Raw genomic sequence first — 20,411 nt, 5'->3', positions numbered from 1 at the left:
TCAGCTGAGTGTGGGGGAACTATCAAAGGAGAGTCGTCAGGACGGATACTGTCTCCTGGCTACCCAACACCCTACGATCATAATCTGAATTGTATTTGGACAATAGAGGCAGAAGCTGGTTGCACAATAGGGTGAGTAGGGACAGGGTTATTGTAGCCTGGTTTTCTTCCCATGTGCGGCTTATTTTCCCAGAAGCAGATCAATAATTATACAAGGCAAGCAGAGAGAATGCTCTGTCACCTTGATAATCCCAAACGAGGGAACAAGTGCTGGTTTATCTCCTTGCCGGGTTGCACAGAGGTAGCATTGCTTCTTTCTCTTCAGCTTTTTAGCCCTGTTTGGACTGTGCCTGTAGCAGCTCTTGTGCCGTGAGTGGTGACACCAGATGATGTGCTATTGCTGCCTGTAGTCTTTCTGTATTAAAATAAAATCCAAGAGCTTCTATGTGCATGTACAGTGTAAACCCCTTCCCTCAAAGTGATGCATTCAGGACCAAATCTTCTCCACCAGATTAATGTTGAATTTCCCGACCGTGTTTAATATGTGTCGAAGTGACAGAATCCTAAAGTGATAATGTATGTATAAAATTTCCTGGAAGATCACATCCCAGGAAGGGATAGAGGCAGTTCTGGGTTTGGTTCACCTCCAGCACTGAACATGGAAAGGGATGAGCTCTGTCACATTGCAGTTGTGAGAGTGAAGAGTCAGGTGTGAGGGCCGCCAGAGGTGAGTCGACAGCTGGAAAACTGAGACCACAGCACTTACCCTTCATCTTCTAATTACATCTTTTTATTGGTTTAATAATAAATAGAGCACATACAATGTAATTATCCTCCCAGAGGAAACACTCAGGTTGGTTTCTAAACATCTGGTCTGTACAGACACCAAAGACTCCTTTCTCCTCCTCCTCCTCTGACTTCCTTATTGTCCTGTTGCTGCTTTCCAGTTGGAAAATGGCAGTTTGAAATGTCATCTCTTTCTGAGCTCTGTGAATTTGGCACTTAGGTAAGCATGGTGCTGAGAACATTTGGCTCATAAAGTTAGTGCAGTCACCAGCAGAATCCAGGCAGTTTCCTGCTCAGTGGTACTTCATCTGTGATCTCTGCTGCTGCTTAGCCACTGTTCCCACACTGAAGCTTGCCCAAGCCATTTCAGTGCTGCTCTGTGTGTACCCACGTACTGCAGTCCAGCTAAAGCCATCTTCAGCGGAAAACTGAAGTATATTGGCAAGGAAAGTGTCTGCTAAGTGGTGGGACTTGAGAGGGAGAAATGTAGATTGTAAGTTCAGCAGTAATGCTCTTCTCTCACAATCTTCCATCATAATTTCTAGTGCTTGTTAGCTGGTGTGTCAGCCCTGTTTCTCTGCTGACCTGAGACCTGTTGCTGTTCCAGCCCTACACTACTTCACTGTCAGTGCCCTTTTATCTCCACCATAGCCTTCTTGCTACATCAGCACTCATCACCTCTTCAACAGAGGCTGTTAATTATGTTCAGCTCTAGGGTGCTTTTAGATGATGAGTTTATGCTGGAGATAGGTTTGGTCCGGTATTTTCATGTTACTTAATGGAGAAATGTTCTCCATTAGCTCTGCTCTTCAGTGTGGTTCAATAATGGATGGTTTCTGGTGTGAACACAGGACAAAGAGCATCGTCAATGCAGCTTAATTCCTACACAGGCAACTTCCAGTTGAAATCTCCTCTTTTTTTTTTTCTTAAGATTTTCATGGGACAACATAGACAGCAAACACCCCCTCTTCCTCCTCCCCCAGAAGCATAAGTGACTGCTTCAGCAAGTGAATTCACTAACGCACAGTCCCTGTCTGCTTCTGTAAGAGTACTCGAACGAGGAGCTTGTGTTTGCAGGCTGAGCCAGAGGCTTGGAAGGGGCCAGGGCTGAGCTGCGCTGGTGCCAGGCAGTGGTACAGTAGTACACCTTTGTGACCCTGCTGTTCATCAGAGATGAGAGCTCCCTTCTTCTGCGCCTTTATTTGGCAGCTCAAACAGAGCAGATGATCTCTGGGTAGTTGAGAGCACACATTTTCAGCAACTTCATTTTTATGGTAATCCATTGGAAAAATAATCCTCTTCACGCATGATACAATTGTATAAAGCTCTCATTTATAACTTACATTAAAATTAATCACCAAAGCTTTTTGAATAAAGCTGTATCTGCACAGAACGAGGGAAGGAAAGATGGAAAAATTACTCTGCTCATTATTGCCATGAAAGTTAAAAGGGCTGCACTCAGAGAGGATTAATCCTGTGCATGTGCAAACAGACACGTGCACACGCACCTAAAATTGCAGCTGAAATGACTTGTCTGTGGGACTTGGAGAGAAATAGGAGGAGTAGGAGGGAACTCTGGAAAATGAGTGAAACTTGCCTTCGAGTGCTTCCCAGTTGGAGGTGGCACTGGGGGTTTATTGGATAGCAGGGATCTGGGTGTCGGCTGATCTAGGTACAGTTCTGCACTATTCAGAACTCTGTGAAGTGTGTCCACATCCTCGGAGGTGCTGCAGTCCATTGCTCAGAACTTGTACCCCCGTTTGCCCCCCTTCTGAACACCCTTTCCTGCCCCTTTCTGTTCACCTCTGGGGCAGTAACACCCTGGTAAGGGTTTATTTTCCAGCTTTAATGAAGAGCGGTGCTGGGTGTTTCCTTCCCTCTTCTATCCCCCCACCCCCCTGACACACAGGATTATCTTGGTGCCAGGAGCAAATGCTTTGCTGTGAGTGCAGGTAACAAAAATCAGCGCGTTTTATCAGTAGATGCTGGCTCTTGCCAGTGAGCGGTTCTTTGCAGGACACAAAAAAGAAAGCTAAAGGACAGCCAAGGTTGTTGCTGTGTGCAGCACAGGGACAGTGGGATGAATGTATTTGAGTTGTGAACGGACCCCAGCACATTTTCTGCTAAATCTCTTTTTCGAGTAAGTTTCTGCATACTTCTGTGTTCATCTGTTACAGAATTCAGTGGAACTACAGACAAACCCCGTCCTCTCCTTCACAGCCCCTGTACCTCTCTGCTGGAGCTTTCCTATGTGTCCTTGGCTGAGCCTTTTGTCTGTGTGACAGCTGCTTATTGCAATGAGCACCTTCAGTGTAAAACCAGCTGTGACATTCTGGCTAACTGCCCACGATGGCCTTTTGGACCTGTACCTTGTTCCTCAGGATTTTTAGGACAGAAACACCAGAAAGGACCCAGCTTTTCAGAAAACATTAGTATCCATGACTGAGTTGGGGTTTTTTATGGATGTGACCAAGAGATCTTGGGGCTTACAGGTGGATGAAGTTTGCTGGAGGGCTTTCAAGCTGAGTTCAGGTAACAGGAGAGAGCACATTCCTTGTGGGTCAGGCTACCTTAGGCTGGTACCGACCACATAAAGGCAGAGCTCTTTGTGGTCTGACTTCCAGTTCATTTTGCCACACAGGCTCCATTTCATGGTTTTCCACACCGAGGAGTTCCACGACGTGCTGAGGATCTGGGATGGTCCAGTGGAGAATGGCATCCTCCTGAAGGAGATCAGCGGGTCCAGCTTACCCAGTGATGTCCACAGCACTTTCAACTCGGTCATCCTTCAGTTCAACACTGACTTCTTCACAAGCAAGCAGGGCTTTGCTATTCAGTTTTCAGGTAGGCCTTAGATTGTTTCCTCAACACTGCCCAGCCCAGCTTTGCTGATAAAGTGATTTCAGGTCCATCTGCAAAGTACTGATGATGATGATGGTGTATTGAGCACGGTAGGAGCAGCAATTGTGCTGTCTTACAGGACTTCCAGCCATTTGTGCTCTACCAGATTTGGCTGCAGTCTCTGCAAATTGAGAAACTTTGCTATTCTGTCCTTGCAATGCAGGTGAATTCTGTGCTCCCTCTGCTACAGTCACCTTCACAGTGGTGAACTTGTGAACTTGGCAGCAAGATGTGGAGCAATACATTGTGGAATACACCAGAAGGAATTACAGATACTTTCCATCACATTCCCATAGGTCCCTTAAAGACACCAGTATGCAGGCAGCTTCTCCTGGGTGTTCTGAGAGCAGTTGGTCAGTGGGCTCTGAAAACCAAGTCTATTTACAAACCCTCAAATTGGATCCCTGGAGATGCAGACCATGAAAAGCTCTGTCGGCCATAGGGATGTCATTGCTCACAGCAGCACTACGTGTAGTGCAACTGCAGTCTGTCAGTGCCCCAGTCCTGGCTGCTGTTAGCTAAGATCTGGCCTTACAAACACATACCTTTCAGTTCTATTAGAGTAATGTATTTCAGCACTGACACAGAGGTTTCCAGGCTGCAGGCCTTCCCTGGCATGACCAGTAGCCAGGTGGCTGTCTTGGCGATGGGAGTAAACAGGGAGGCTGTTGAGTGAACGGTGATGCGAGCCTCCTGGGACTCAGACGTATCCAAGCATCAGAGCTCATTTTGTCTCTCCCAAACTTCTGCCCATAGCTCTCTGCTCAGGGTGCCTTGCATGGCTGGGAGAGCAGGCCAGCTCCTTGGGAAGGGTTTGTGCTGGGTACAAGACCTTCTGGGGTGACCAAGGAGGAGGGAAGTCTTTGCGTCACCCAGAACAGCTCTGCTGTCCTCTTTCTTTGTCAGGCTTGTGTCTCCTGCTAGGAAGAGCTGCTCTGGGCTGCTCGCTTGCTTATCTCGAGCTGCACAGAAAGAGAGAGGGGGATTTCCTCTGGCTCTTTTGAGAAGAGCTTTCTCTAAACTGCCTGGGTGTAACAGACTCTCCTCAACTTAGCAGGAAATAAGCTCTGCTCCACTGCCCACTACAGAGCTGCTCTTTTTTAAATGCTCCTGCTCAAAGCCTTTGTTCACAAGGTGTGACTGAGTAGTCAGACCTAAGCTCAAAAGTACACAGTTTTGGATCTTGTGAACTTTAATGATCTATATAGGCTTGCAAATCTCCTATCCCTCCAGGCCTTTCCGTACTGTTTAGTTGTGGTGTTGCCAGCCCCCGAGCTCAGTCAGTAGTGAAGCTCTGCTGCTTGCCCTGCGCTGAGGAGGGGCTGAGGAGCTCATCTCACCCCAGAGGGGCACAGCGGAAGGACTGGGAGGGAAACCCAAGTGTTTCTGACGGGTCAGGCTTGGTGCTTCCCAGGGCTGAAGGCTAAATCGCTCTGCCCTGCCGGGGAAGCGGGAGGTGCCAGGGGATTGGTTTGGTTTGCAGCGTGTGTCTGACACACGGCTCTGTAAAACTGCTGTGTAAGATCAGCGGTGTCGGGACTCATGAAGCAAACATGCATGTGCACAATTATGCATCAGGCTTGCACTCTGTGTAGTGTACTTGAACCTGCCGTTCCCCAGAGCCTTCACCAGCTGGAGTGGCAGATGCTCAGTGCAAAGGAAAAGCCAGTTCTTGTGTGTGGCAACTTTAGGGGATACTGAAGGAGGAGGGATGGAGAATGAAGTCATTGGTTTGATGTGTGTTTAAGGACAGAGTCCCAGTACAGCTGGTGCTGTAAGCCTGTGTTAAATATAAATCTATCTGTATGAAATACGTATTCTTTAACACTTTCAGTTTCCACTGCCACTTCCTGCAATGACCCAGGAATTCCCCAGAACGGGAGCCGGAGTGGTGACAGCAAAGAGGCAGGTGACTCCATCATCTTCCAGTGCAATCCAGGGTACGCGCTGCAAGGGGAGGCCAAAATCACTTGTGTGCAGATTGAGAACAGATTTTTCTGGCAGCCAGACCCTCCGTCCTGCACAGGTATGAGCACATCCAGCCTCCACTGCACTGCCTTCCCTGCCCTGTTCTGTTGCAAGACTTCTGTATCTGAAGGGGTGAGTCCCACCTGCTTTGAGGAGGTGTGTGACGAGGGGTGTATGTCTCAGGTAGCTGTCTCCTAGAACTGCTCTTCAGGTTTATCCCCAGAGCGTCTGGGACAATGAGAATCCAGTTCATGCTGGAAGCTCATAGGATATACTGCAATGTAAGTGATGATATTTAATCTGACAAGTCAAAATTAAAGGCTTCTTTAAAACTCAGCTTGGTGGAGAGGATTGGGTCACAGGTGAATAATTTCTGCATGAGGAGACAGCAAATTCTGTCAGGAGAAAGAGCTATCTGACATTTTCTTTGAGCTCATAAAGTAATAAAAGAAGCTCGTAAAAGTGATTCTTTTTAGTATGTCCAGAACATATAAAAATAGTCATGACAAGCACATAGGAGCAATAAACATCAAATTTGCTGGCCAGTTAAATACTAACCACAAATTACTTACCTGTAACCTTCATTCCTGTTTATGCACTGTTATCTCAAGCAATAAACCGCATTAATTCCATTTCTAACATCTGATTTAATGCCAGCTAGGAAACTTGTACAGCATGCACGGGATTTATGCTCCCTGCAGGATGACTTGGTTTCTGAATGACTGTCTTGATGATCTAGTGTGGCACCCTTTCAGCCTGATGGAGACAGTCCTTTTAGTCTTCCTGGAGCTGTAACTAAATCATACTGCTGCATGTCATGCCCGTCTCGTCATTCTCTTGCTGAGTTTTCTTTCACAGCAGAAGCTGAGCTCTCAGACCCAGTGCTTTAATCTTGGTGTGCGATGCATTCCCATGGGTCGTCTCCAGTTTGACTTGGAGATGTTGTGTTGGGTCCTTTCTGAACTATCTTGGTTTAGGAGTCATGATCCCTTTGAAGAAGCTGAAGTCAGTGCCTTGCTCTTTCCCTCCATTCAGTGACAAAGGATTTGGAGGAATAATTAGTGGCCAGATAATACCAGTTTTGTAACAACTGATAACAGGCAGCCTGGTTAGAGCTGAGTTGGAAAACAGGGTTTAATTTGGGCCTGGGGTTTTATATTTCTATTTTGCTTTTTCACATCTTTATTGTACAGCTTCTGCAGTCCCTGAACAACGTGGGCTGAACTGGAACCTCCACTAAAACAACCCCCAGAGGTTTGGGGTATTTGAAGTCTGTATCCCGACCCAGCTCCAAACAGCTGCAGCTTGGGCCAGTTTCTGGTTTAAATCCTTTGGAGACTGTGGGTGGGATTTTCAAAGGAATGGGAGGGTGTTGCAGAGTCATCCCCCTTCAGCATGTCAAAACTAGTCTGTGTATTTTAGTTTCTTCTGAGCTTTCCCCTGCCTTTCCAGTCTGGAAGGGGAATGCGCCCTAAAGGTTTAAGGCAAACGGGCACAGAATAGGTGCCTGTTGCTCTTCAGGTTATTTGTGCATGACCTTCAGCTAAAGTCTTCGCTGTCCATGCTGTGACTTCCTTCTCTGCTTGAGAGGGGTAATGGTTGTCAGTGCCTGCAGTAGCCTGCAACTGGGCTTGGCTGAAGAAGTTGCTTTTGGGCCTTGGAGAAGGGTCTCTAGTTGAATCTCTACTGTGATCTTTAGAGAACAACCCACACTGCATTTTACCTGAAACCTAGAGATTCTTGTGTGTTTGCAGGGCCTTGTAAAAGCCCACGAGATCCTAGAGTCACAGGGTGGTTTGGGTTGAAAGGGATCTTAAAGCTCATCCAGTTCCAACCCCCTGCCCCAGGCAGGGTGACACAAGGTCGCTCCTTCGTGGAGGATCCTCCCAAGATTGATCCTGTTCTTTCTGTCCCGTACTGGTTCATCTCCCGCTCGGTGTTCCCAGTGCTGTAGTCAGACACCCATGTTGAACACGGGCTGTGCTGCCCTTGCTCTCACCCCATCCCAGATCCAGGAGGATTGATCTGAGCAGTGGAGGAAATCATAGAGCATCGACCCTCGTGAAGAGACCGCAGAAGGGCTGTCAGTCAGCCATGAGTGTTTGCCACAGTGGAAATATATGCAGGCACTTTGAGCCTTAAAAAAGTAATAATTGATTTTTCAATCAGCTTGACATTTAATGTGTTGGTAACTGTAATAAACAAGAGCAAGCCATTAGTCCACGCAACATGTTTCACTTACTTAGCACCAGCCAGACTTTGACCAGCAGTTGCCTAAATAAACACAACAGAAAAACAGAAAGCATCTTCTCCTTCTGGTTGCTCACTTACGCATCTTCTGACGATCGCAATAGCATCTATAGCTCTGTGTGTGTATAGGTGTAGGCTCTCTGGAGTAACAGAGCCCTCATCTCTGTGAAGGCCACTACAAGCTCTTGTAATGCATGTCTTGGTATTGGACAGCTTTGTAGGCTGCCTCGCTGTCCCCTTGTCTGTCTCTCTTTCTCCCTTCCTGCACCTCATCTGCTCCTGTTGACGTTTCCCCGAGACCAAGCCTCATCCCTTTGCTTGGTTGCCTTCAGCTCCCTGTGGAGGGATCCTGACGGGACCGGCAGGCGTGATCCTGTCCCCGCAGTACCCGGAGCCCTACCCGCCAGGGAAGGAGTGCGACTGGAAGCTGACCGTGTCTCCTGACTATGTCATTGCCCTGGTGTTTAACACGTAGGTACCTGAGACCTGTCTGGTTCCATGGCTGTGGCTGCCTGTGGGGACAGGGAGGGGATACCAGTGGTGGGGTACAGCCTGGGTGAGCGGGGTCTGCACGTGGGTCCTTTCCTCTCTGAAGGAGCCAGCCCTGGTAGGACTGTCCCGTCATCCTCAGTAGTCTGTTCTCAGGCATGACCGTAATTCAGGGAAGATACACGTATTTTGCCTGCAGCTCCTTTTTGATGCACACATGGTTTTTACAGAACATAACCATGTAACTGGTGCGGCACAGGAAGCTTCTGTAGCAACACTGCCTTATGCTTTGTGCTGCTGACTGCATCACCAGTCTGTGGCTCCTTACATGTGGAATGGAGGCGGAAATGTCCTGCACTGAGCTGAGGAGCTGTCTGGGGCAGAAGCAGTCTCTCACCTCTGTGGCTGTACCCATCAGGACCACAGTCTGTTGTTCTCTAGGGGCTGCAGTAGTATGCTCATACTTCCAGCACCTTTCCTTTGGTTTTGCAGCTTCAGTTTGGAGCCTGGCTATGATTTCCTTCATATCTATGATGGACCAGATTCACTCAGCCCCCTGATTGGAAGCTTTTACGGCTCCCAGCTTCCCGAGAGGATAGAGAGCAGCAGTAACAACCTCTTCCTCGCCTTCCGAAGTGATGCATCAGTCAGCAACACTGGATTTGTCATTGACTACACAGGTAAGAGCTGTTCTGGGGTACTCCTGGCCCTGGATGCTGCCTCAGCAAACACACGGGGCTTGACCTGCCAAATTCTCAGGTTAAACCACCTCACTGAACCAAGTGAGAGCAGCTCTAGACCCTGTGGAAGCCTCTCTTCAGGCAGTAATCCTGCAGCCTGCTTTGCTACCACCACAGCTGGCTAAGAGGCATGGGAAGAAAAATGGGGAGTTGCAGAGAAGGGCATCCTGCAGGCTGGCAGAAGAGCCAGGGCACCAGGTAGATAAGAGCAGCATTAAAGGACTGTTACGTGGCTGAGGATCAGTCACATGCGGCTGCTTCTTTGTGGGGCTTTCATTAACAGAGAAGAAAGTTACTCCATCAGTTTTTCTTTCTTATTAAAGGAAAAGAAGGGAGCTTCCTCAGAAAACAGATATATGTGCTGTGTTCTGTATAATCTTTCTTGTTCCACACTGAATTTAGGTAGTTCTGTCTTTAGTGAGCAGAATGTGCTGCTTCACTGCAGATTTGAGCTTTTGGAGCACTGGAGTGTGCTGAACTGTTAACTGGTTATTAGGAATGCTCCACATTGCCATGGATTTGAGATTAATTTATTGTGGCAAAAGCTGCTTTGTCCAAGAAGAGGGGGTGCAGGCACACATACCCAGTGTGGGATCTCGGTCTCAATTCCTGATACTGTCATTCTGGAGTGTTCCAGGCACAACTGGGTGCCTGTATCCAGAGGTGAGGGTCATGGACGTGGATGCTCGGAGCTCTTGAGCCAGTGGAGCTCTTCTGAAACCTGTGAGTTTTGCTTCACTGAAGATTCTAAAGCATCTACATAAAAAGTCAGTAATAACTGATAAAATGAGCAGAATAGCTCACAGTGGTGTTAGAGCAGCGGCTTGGTTTTGCCTTCCTTGCTTGAGGATGAGGTAAAACATTGTGTGGCTTCAGCAGTAATGGTGAGAGACAGGGGACGTGGTTGGAGTTTTCCCTGGGTGCTTTTAGCTGTCTGTCAGTGGAGCAAGCTGAGAAGTGACAGACCTGGCACTGCTGCTGTGGGAAATGGGGGGAAAAGGGAGGCTTTGGCAGGTATGTTCGTGTTTGTGCCTAGGGTGGGTGGAAGAATGGAGGTGTTACAAACTGTAGTAGAAAATACGCTCTGAAAAGCTGGATCTGATGAGCTGGGATTATACAGAATGGAGAAAGAAGATTGACTGGGGAAAAAACAGGGCTGGAAAGAAATGGTTCTTGCAGCCTGCTCTGGCCTTTATGGACTAGCTTGCAGTATGGGGAAAAAAACATCGATGGCTTCAGCTGTACTGGATGTGTGCCACTGTGAAACATGGCTTTGCATCGTGGTGTACTCTGAAACAGGCTGTTGAGTCTTGTTGGCCCAACTGTGTGCTGTGGGAGCAGTAATAACCCGTGATGGAGAGCTGATGGGCTGCTGATGCTGCTGCTTTTTCTGTGTATTTGGGCAATTCTCTCTTCCCATAACCTTGTTTCCAGTCTGTGGTTCCTGCTTTTGAATTTACCTGACCAGAGGTTAAAAGGTAATGAAATGGCAATTCCTCTCAGTTACCCTCAAAAGATGAAATTCCCTCTAGCAAAGTTAGGAAACGACAGGACTGTGAGCACTGCTTAAGAGCCAAGAGATTAATGTTCTTCTGCTGTCATTAGAATTCATTTTACTAAACATGAAGTCTTTGGTTTTCTTCTTTCCCACTTTCTCTTCGGGCAGCCAGAAAGCCGTTAACAAATGAAACCTCATTAGGGGGCTTGTGAGGTGCATTTTTCTCCTCACCACTCACCAGTGCTGGTCATTTCATTAAGATAAATTTTGTGTATTCATGCACTGATATCAGATGGAGACCGCACTTCATTGGCAGTGTGAAGGGTAGGCTGTTGTTTGGAGAGCTTTTCCCACGTTATTCCCCCCTTACATCTCGTGTGTGTTGAGGACCTCTGCCATGAGCACAGAAGTGGCTCAAACCCCATCAGTTGCTGCCTCCATCCGAGCAGCTCACCCTGATGAGCTGGTGGTTTGGTGCTCGTGCTGGGGGCAGAGGGTAAGGAGGAGTTTCCAGGGTGGATGCTCCAAAGCGGGAGGTTTCCCCACGCGTTTCAGTGCTTCCTGTTGCTGTGGTGGGCCAGAAGCGAAGAGGCGTGAAATTGAAAGCAAATGAAGCAAAACTGATTACTTTTCACCCTTCCAAAGGAATGGAAAAAACCTAAAACAAACCCCAAGCCTTATTTCAAATCCATTCTTATTTCCCCAGAACTATTTTGCCCTTCCTTAGCTTATAAACGTACATTCAGGATTATTTATGGGTTATTTAAGGTACCGATTCCCCACGGAAACACTGTAAAATCCATTGCAAAGCAAGCTGTTAAAAAATACCCAGCACTGTTTGCTGTTGAAACAGTCAGAAATAGGAGATGATGCTTGATCCTAGAACAGTTTGCATTTGAAAAGCAGGTCAGGCCTTTGGAAAAGGTGTTCCATGTAGCTGGAGTAAGTTGGAGCATGCTGGGCTCCTGGCCAGCTGGTACGGAGTAGCCAAGCTGCTTGGGGTGCCCAGGCTACACCTGGACTTTAAACCCTGACATAATTTGTCCTGTCTTCAGTATAGATGTCTGTTGTGCAGGACTGTCTTCTAGACAGTTTCTCTTGGGGTTGTGTAAGGCTTAGCTCTCAATAAAGGCTTCCCCATGTTCTCAGTTATGGAATTCATGATGCGCTTTGCAAACAACAGCTCTCGGGTGAAGCTGTTCTCGAATGTGCAGGTGAAAGCCTGACCTCCCGGCCTAGGAGCTTATGCAGGCTTAGAGTTTTCCTTGGGACAAGAGAGGGGAAGCACAGGAAACGCTGCTTTCTGTGGACTAATGAACCAGTCCTCATGGCATTTTTGTCTTGATCTTTTCTAAACATTTGGCAGCCTGGATCCATGTTAATTGGGACATCAGAGTAAAGTCCTTGATTTCTGAAGTGTCTGGGTGGAAATAAAATGTTAATTCTAAATGGGCAAGCTGTGCTGTACTCACTTCATTGCCTCATGAATCAAAGGCTGGGGAAGCTGTGGCTTTCCCACATCCCTCTATGAGTCTTTTGCAGTCACCATGCAACCAACGACTTCTTTAAAGTTGAGCTCCTGCCTCCGTTTGTAGCCCACTGCTGAGGATCTTCGGGGCAGCTCATCTGCAGAGGAGTGCTCAGCTGGAGACATGCATAGGACTAGTGTCAGGATGCATCGTCCTCCGAGGTGAGCAGTGTCCCTGAAGGCACAGACCCTCAAGGGAGCAGGAGCAGTCAGGGATGAGGAGAACACAACCAAAGCAGTGGGGCTGCTGCTCCACAATCAGCCACCAGCCCTTTTTCAGCAGTTGCCAGTGACTTGAGCATGCAGTGTCATGATTTTTCAAAGCAAATGCAGGGGCTGAGATCAAGCACACGGCTGAGACGTTTGACAGCCAGGTGGGAGGCTGACTGACAAGTTGAAGCCGCATCAACTTGGTAGATGAAAGGCAGTGAGACTTCAAAATAACACAAGGGGCATGAAGTGGTCAGAAGGAAGCTGTTGGGTGCAGCTTCTGTATGGAAAGGTCTGAAAGTGAATATTAGTAATTCAGAGAAATTAAGGCTTGGGGATTGAAAACATGTTTTGGACAAGCAGACAAAGCATTGACACTTGCAAATGGCTTTTGTGCTGCAGTGGCCTCTGTGCCATGCAGCTGCGCTGCTCATCTTCAGGGCCGTGGTTGACTGATGCCCAGAAGCAGTTTGTCACCTCCATGGGCTGTGGTGATCAGCCTGCACTGGGTATTCCAGTGACTTGCTGTAATGGTAAAGTCTCACTTCTCCATCTACAGCCGGTGTCTCACAAGCGTGAGGATAAATGAGGAGGGAGTGTGTTCATCTGAGCTGACCAGAGAGCCAAGGGCTTTGCTTCCTGATGCTGTGACTGAAACAAACTGGTTTCTGGTCCTGATACCTTAACTCACAGTGATCAAGATTTCTCTTCTGTGTCTAGCTGGTGTCTCAGCAGGACCTACCGTCAGATCCCACACAAGAAATAATGGATACAAGTATTTGTTGAATTCTTGTGTCTTAGAACATCAGTTTTCTCCGTCACGTTCTGAGTATCACAGCTCTCTTTTGAATGCTTCAGTAGTTACGCTTCTAGGCACGTGTGTGCCTCTTCCCAGGATCAGATAAATGGGAACAAGTTACGTGGTTGGAGAACAGGGTTGGTTGTCCAAAGTTCATGCGCCAGGACACCACTGACACGGAGGAGAGCCGGACTTCATGATTTAAAGTCTGATGGTACAGACTGATGTCTGGTGTGATGCTTTGTGAGGGGCACTGGGGGTTGACCAGCCTCTGGCTCCAAAACAGGGAACTGGTGTTCCAGGCAAACCCAGTGCCCCAGCTCAGGGCAGCTGTTCCTGGTGGAAACATTTCCCATCCTTTCGTGCCCTCTTCACCTGGTGGCACAGCTCTTGTGTAAAGGGAAGCCTAGAACCAAGCCTATTTCTCACTGCAAACAAAGACACAAAAGCAAGATCTGGGGGCTTTTTCTGTTTTCTGTTTCTCCCTCAACCCTTTCCCCAAATACTAAAAGCCCATGATTTAATGCTTAAACACATTATAATTGTTCACAGACCCACTGCTCTCAGGAAAGCCCTCATCTTTAATGAGCAATTTCCAAATGACAAAAGAGCAGGATTAATCAAAGCCTCTAATTGTATTTCATGCAGGAAAAAAAAAAAGAAAAAAGAGGAAAAAGCCCTCAGAAGAAGGAAAGAAAAACCCAAGTCCTGACAGCTCCGTAGTCTTTACTGGAATTTTCATATGTAAATGGGGTTTTTTAACTCTGCAGGGCATAGTGAACAGAGAGAGAAATGTCTTCATTTTTGTCTAACTGCTTGTTATCATTTTGCCATAATTGCAGCCACGCTGCACATCTGGAGAGTCAACCAGCTAGCACATGGCACGATGTATTTCCATGGCAAGAACAGACAGCTCCTAGATACAGGAATGATGGGTGCCAGGGAAGTAACTTGAACAGATGTATCACAGTATCACAGTATGTTAGAGATTGGAAGGGACCTCGAAAGATCATCTAGTCCAATCCCCCTGCCGGAGCAGGAAACAGTATCACAGTAGATGTGGCACATCTGAAATACGTTTCATGTTCAATTTGTGTTTCTGTGCCCTGGTTTGCAAAGTTCTTTGCAGCCTGTCCCCTGTGCAAGGAAGGGAGAGCAAGTGCAGGTTGTTAAATGGGTTTGATTGGGTTTTGGGTGCCAGTAATTGGCTGTGAACTGAAGTTTTCCTTCTTGGAAGTGTACTTATGCTGGAGCTGAGCACCAGGGAAAGGTCTGGACCGGAATCTGCCCATGCAGTTCTCTAGATTCAGCAGCATGAAATCTGAGCTCATCATGCTTGAAATCTGAGCTCTTCAAATCATGCTTGAAATCTAAGCTCTCCAAATGGTGCTAGTCTTTATGATATACGTGAGATTCCCAGATGAGAAACGCCAAGGACCGTGTCGTTGACCAGAATCCTAGAGCAGCTGTATCAGACCAGTGAAGATCTCGGCCGTTCCAATCCTCTCTTGCAGAGAATCCCCGGGAGTCGTGCTTCGACCCTGGCTCGATCAAGAACGGCACCCGCGTGGGTACGGACCTGAAGCTGGGATCCACCATCACCTACTACTGCGACGGTGGGTATGATATTGAAGGGGTCTCCACGCTGACGTGCATAATGGGAGAGGATGGAAAACCCACGTGGAACAAACCTCGACCTACCTGTACAGGTAAAGTCCAAGGGGAGACAGTGAGTAAAGAATGATTTACCTATCTCCAGATACTTCAGCAGTTTGTCCTCATCAAAACTGTGATGTTAGTTTTGGGCAGAGCTGCTCGCAGAGGGACAGAAGGGTTTTTCTCAGTGTTCATGATTTTTTAACACCCAGAGGGCAGGAAGAGCTGACTTATGTGAGGTTTCTTCAACCTTCTTTTGAGAGAGACACAAACCTGGACACAGCAGATGATGTGCATGACATTATGTGCGTGGCAAATCCTGTGTCCTTAGTGCAGGGCAGGATTCAGGAAGTCACTTCAACATTTGCTTAACCTGATCCCTTCTAATCAAAGCCCTTAAGCGTGTTCTTTCCTGAGCAGGGTCAGAGATTACTGAGAAAGGAGAAAGCATTTTCTTCTTAGGGCTTTTGCGGTTATTTTGTTTTGTTTTCTGCCTTAATGAGAAAACGGTTTAAGTGATGGATTTGCAGTCAGAGCTTAAGCTGAGAAGTGAGTCAAGAGATAGCTGTCAGTCTGTGCTGATTGGAAGAATGAAACCTCTGCATTGGAGAGGTGCTGGCAGGGAGGACATGGGCCCTCTGGAGCCAGGCTGAGAAAGAGAAAAGCATAGGAGCCACTTCTGACAGGTCCTGAGCTTTGAGGTTGTGTGGAGAGCAGTGCAGATGGCACATTCACCTACAGCACCATACACAGCATCCCTCAGCATTGGCACACTCGCTAATGAAGTGTGAAGCAGGCGTGAACTCAGCTCAGGGATAAGCTTTATTTTCCTTCAGAAGAACTTGCCGTGAGAGCTGGGATGCCCAAAGCAAGGGATGGATGGTGGCTGGGGCAGGTGCCACTGCAGGGCACGGAGGGCGCATCTCAAGAGCAGCAGGAAGAAGGCTGATGTTCCATGGATAGCTTGGGTACGGGCACGCTCGGGAATCTCTTCTCCCCTTTCTCTTCCAGCACCCTGTGGTGGTCAGTACACAGGCTCGGACGGCGTCGTCCTCTCTCCAAATTATCCCCAGAACTACACCAGTGGCCAGGTGTGCCTGTACTTCATCGTCGTGCCGAAGGACTACGGTACTGGGCTTTGACCACCGTTCTGCTCTTGTGCAGCTCCCTTGTTCGGCTGGGTTTTAACAGAGTGGTAGAATAAGCGCATCTGTAAATGGACATAAGGGAGATTGGAAAATAGCAAGTAGCACTGTTGGATGCTGTTTATTCGTTGGTGTAGTCTGCAGGGATAATGGGAATTTTCTGAATTTAAAAAAATCAGAAAAACCCACAGGTAACAAGCCCACAGATAACAAACCCACAAGTAACAAACCCACAGGTAACAAGCCCACAGGTAACAAACCCACAAGTAACAAACCCCCAAGTACAAACCCCCAGATAACAAACCCACCATCCTGTGCTTCCCCCTCCAGTTCCTGCACCATATCCTCTCATAGAGTTCAGCGAAAAACGACTCATGGCAGTTAATGCAGGCAGCACTCAGAGGACCTCTGAGAGTACAAAATGTGTTCACCATAAACGCACACTGAGCACGGTGCTAAAGAACCTGTGCTGGGATGCATGTGTAAGTGTAGCTCTGTGGGGGTGCAGCCAGGTTTTGGTTTTAAATAGTATGTAAATTTCATTCTAAACCCAGATCCAAACAAAAGCCAGCTCCATTTACATGGACTCTCATTCTTACAGGCTCCAGTGCTGTGGCATTTTGGTCAGAGCTGAAATACAGGAGTGATCGATGCTCTGTAAGCCTTAGAGGCAGCTAGCTGGATATTAATATTGGTTAACATATTTTCTTGTTTGAAGGGAATTTGAAGTTCTTAAAAGCACTTGCACTGACAGCTCTGGCAGGTGAAGGTCTCTAAATTCTCTCATTTGATGCTGCTGCTCAGTGCGCTGTATTGATCTCGTCAGTCCCTGTGGTGTTTTCAGTTGTTTGTGATTTCCTTTGCTACGATAGCAAGGTGTGAAATGAGGATACCGTGTTCAGACATCGGTTATGAACTCCTTTCACTCGAATTCCCTTCTGCCTGCATGCATCCAGGTTCCATTCCTCAAGCTAAGTGATGAAATCCTACACTGCTCTCACAGCTAACCTGTTTTACTGTACCTGATCTCGATACTGTCTTAAGGAACACGATAGCTAGAAGGATAGACAGTCTTGATCTGCAAGTTTGACTTTTGCCTGCAGAGGGATGAGAGCTAAATTAGCTTCTCTTTTCCACCTGCTACCTTTCAATAGCTTCATTAAAAGCCAGCAGGAAAACCATTAGTAGTGAATGTTGCACATTTCCCATGGCCTTCACTTCTTGGGTTCTGTGTACAGCAGGCATCAGGGTGTGCCATCGTCACTTGTTCAGTGTTCCCAACGTCAGCGCTGTGCTGGAAACCTGAATGTGCAGGAAGCAAATGGTGGATGATGAATTTCACAGCAAGAGACCTCTCAGCTTGGGAATCTGCAACTGGGCACTTAAAACTTGCAAATGCAAAGCTAGGAGAGGAGCGGAGAGAGCAAATCTTCCACGTGCAGAGTTGGGAGGAAATAAACTGTTGGTATATTCTGAAAAATAAATAGGCAAAGTCTCCTTGCTCCAGCTAAAAAGTGCTTTAATCCTCTCATCATTTTCTCCCTTTTATAAGCTCTCCCTGCTCCTGGCTGCTTTTGCAGCATGTGCAGTAAGACGCAGAGCAGGGCTTCCTCCTTTGCAATCTCTCTGGACAGGCTTAGGACCTGCTGGTAATGAATCTGTGAGTGTCCTCTTTCCCTAGCAGCCATCCTCCCCGGCCAGAGAGCTTCAGTCTAGACATTTGAGTTCTTCAGGACAGGGATTATTTTGTTTGTGTCTTGTGCAGTGCCTAATGCAGTGGGGGCCAGCTTCATGACAGAGGTTCAACACAAATAATGAATAATCATTAGCAGTTAGTGAAATTATATACCTTGTGTATGTAGGCAGACAAATGGAATGATTCACAGAAGAATCCCTTTTGGCCTGTGAATCGGTGTTAAAGCGTACTGGCAAGTGAACATGGGGGAGGCTGGTTGCTGCTTCTATTATGCCTACTTTGTGGATACATAAAGGGCTCCCATCTCCCAGGGCTGTCAGTCAGGCCCTTCTTACCTGTGCCAAGCTCCTGAAACAAGAGCAGCTGAAGTGCCTCAGCTCCAGCCCCTGGCTGCATGGGCACAGCCATGGTCCTGACCATCTCCCTCTCTTCACAGTGGTCTTTGGGCAGTTCGCCTTCTTCCAGACTGCACTCAACGATGTCATTGAAGTCCATGATGGCCCCAACCAGCACTCCCGGCTCCTCAGCTCCCTCTCAGGCTCTCACACAGGTAGGGAACGTGTCCCTGTTGCTGCTGGGAAAAGCAGCTAAAAACACAGGCTGCTGTTTAGCACCTTGCTCTGTGAAAGCCTTGTGCGTAGCTGGTGCTGTAATCTCTGTCTCTCGTGTTTTATCTCTTCTCATTAGGTGAATCGCTACCGTTAGCTACCACCAACCAGATTCTCATCAAATTCAGTTCCAAGGGGCAGTCTACAGCCAAAGGTTTTCATTTTGTCTACCAAGGTGAGTACAGTTGTTCTGGAGGTGTCCTCACACCGGTCAAAGGTACAGTGATATCTCGAAGCATCCTGGACTGCTTTCGGTGTCTGTGGGTCCTTGCACGCATCGTGTCTGAATGGGAGGTATCACAGGAGATGAAGATTGTTGGGGCTGTCTGGCTGCTGGAGGTACTTCGTACTCAGACATTCTGTTTTCCCTCTGCCTCAACCCTCGCACATGGCAGGGTTGGTATCAGGAGTACCTCGCTGAATCATGCCCTGGGTACCCAGTGAGTTCTTGAGACTTAGACGCCAGCTATTTTTCCCAGTGGTGTTTTAGCACCTTGCTCAGTGTAAGCAGCTGAACACTTGTCTAGCAGCTCCGTAAAATCCTTCCTCTGGCATGCCATAGGCTTAGCCCTCCTGCTGTCAAACTTCTGCCCTTGATCCTTCTCAGTAACAGCTTGCGTGGCATTGAACAAGTCCCACTTAGAGATCTGAAAGTAGTAAATAGAAAGTGATGCACACAGTAGTGGGAAAACAGAAGGGCTTTCTCACCCACGCGCTCTGTACCGCTGTCTGTGGTTCAGCCCAGCTTCTGCACCCGCATTACTGTCAAGTGGGGACAGGCAGCAGGGGCAACCTGTACCTTCTCTGGAAGCAAAGTGAAGGATGGTTTGGGTTTTAGTGGCCAGAGATAAGTTCCCTTGAATTTCTGCCTAATTATTGTAAAACAACTGTAGTTCTGATAGTAATCTTTAAATAGATTTCAGCAAAGCAAAGGTTTTGATGAAATCAGGAAAGATTACCTCCTCCCTTCTTCATGGTAATTATGAGGTAGAGAGTCTGCAGTGATTACTGCAGGGAAAGCAGGAGTAAAAGAAAGAGCCAGCGCTGGTTCAGCTCTGCCTGGCCAGGCTCTAATGCTGTTTACTCTCATTTTTACACAAATGAGGAGTTTTCTCACCCAAAATTTCACCCATCCAGTGATGCACAATGGGACAAGCTCCCCAGGAGCAAGAAATTGGTAAGCCCAAAGCAGCCTGAGCTGGAGAGCGGAGCTGCAGGGTCAGGCACAATTCTTCCCATGGTTTGGAAAGAGGCCAAGGCCACCCAAACGGCTGATCTGGGGTTACCTGAGCAGGGGACAGATCCGTAAGTGTGTTGGCTACCTTGGATTTGCTTCTTCACAAGTGGCTCCCTTCTGCCTCTATGTTCCCCTCCCCAGACCACTGACACACTTCAGCTTCGTGCTGATCATCTGTGTGATGCCTCTGACAGTGGGTTTGACATTCACCTCTGAATCAAATTAAAATCAAGGAGTACAGCTAATGTGCTCATCATCTCCATGTTTTTTCCCTCCCAGCAACTCAGGCATTAAGCACTAGTAAATTATAAAGCAAGAGAAGAAGATGAATTCATTTCTTAGCAATAGACATTTCTTTGACTCGTTTTTCAGATGTCAGGTGCTCTGTTTCTCTCTTTGACTGTAGTTTGCAGAATTGAACAGGAGTGCAGGCAATTTCAACAGCTCACGGTGCAGCATCACAGCTTAAATTCCCCTTTTCTTGCTTTTACCTTTCTCATCATGAAGGAGATTGTTTAAAATTGATGTCCGTTACAGGAATGAGGCTGAGTGAGCTGAGAAACCTGAAGGGTTTTCTGCTGAGGCTCTAGCATTATACGGCAAACCAGCGTTTGGAAAGTCACTGCTGAATGCCTCGGTTTCCCTCTTTAGAAGCGACCTTTCAGATGTGATTGTAGGTTTCCAGAAGACAAACAGCCCCATCTGAGAAAGCGTGCGTGGTTCTGTAATGGTCCAGCTGCTTTTATTTCAAGTATCACTTGAACTGACAAACATTTGAGTGAAATGATGCTCTTTACTTCTCAGTGGTCATGTTTGGGTTCCGCATCTCTGTGGGTTCAGGTGGATCAGGTTGCTGGGTTGTTAATGGGTGTTTAATTCTGGCACTTAGCATCACCGGAAC

General features: G+C 47.5%; 1 protein-coding gene across 3 annotated transcripts in view; it reads left to right on the top strand.

Annotated features, from left to right (window-relative positions):
- CSMD2 (CUB and Sushi multiple domains 2) overlaps nt 1–20,411 on the top strand; it is a 259,895-nt gene that overhangs the window by 175,355 nt on the left and 64,129 nt on the right. For all 3 annotated transcript variants that reach the window (XM_057403460.1, XM_057403458.1, XM_057403459.1), the window contains 9 exons: nt 5–131; nt 3,427–3,629; nt 5,521–5,712; nt 8,237–8,375; nt 8,886–9,073; nt 14,683–14,877; nt 15,836–15,952; nt 18,102–18,215; nt 18,353–18,448. In XM_057403460.1, the coding sequence (XP_057259443.1) occupies nt 5–131; nt 3,427–3,629; nt 5,521–5,712; nt 8,237–8,375; nt 8,886–9,073; nt 14,683–14,877; nt 15,836–15,952; nt 18,102–18,215; nt 18,353–18,448 (1,371 nt within the window). The remainder of the gene's footprint in view (nt 1–4; nt 132–3,426; nt 3,630–5,520; nt 5,713–8,236; nt 8,376–8,885; nt 9,074–14,682; nt 14,878–15,835; nt 15,953–18,101; nt 18,216–18,352; nt 18,449–20,411) is intronic.

The sequence above is a fragment of the Pezoporus wallicus genome, unplaced genomic scaffold (genome assembly GCF_028554395.1).
Source record: "Pezoporus wallicus isolate ANWC-B61680 ecotype Strahan unplaced genomic scaffold, APGP_CSIRO_Pwel_v1 contig_8232, whole genome shotgun sequence".
Classification (NCBI taxonomy): Eukaryota; Metazoa; Chordata; class Aves; order Psittaciformes; family Psittacidae; genus Pezoporus; species Pezoporus wallicus.
The sequence above is the reverse complement of the archived record's forward strand: the minus strand, read 5'-3'. Positions and strand labels throughout refer to the sequence as shown.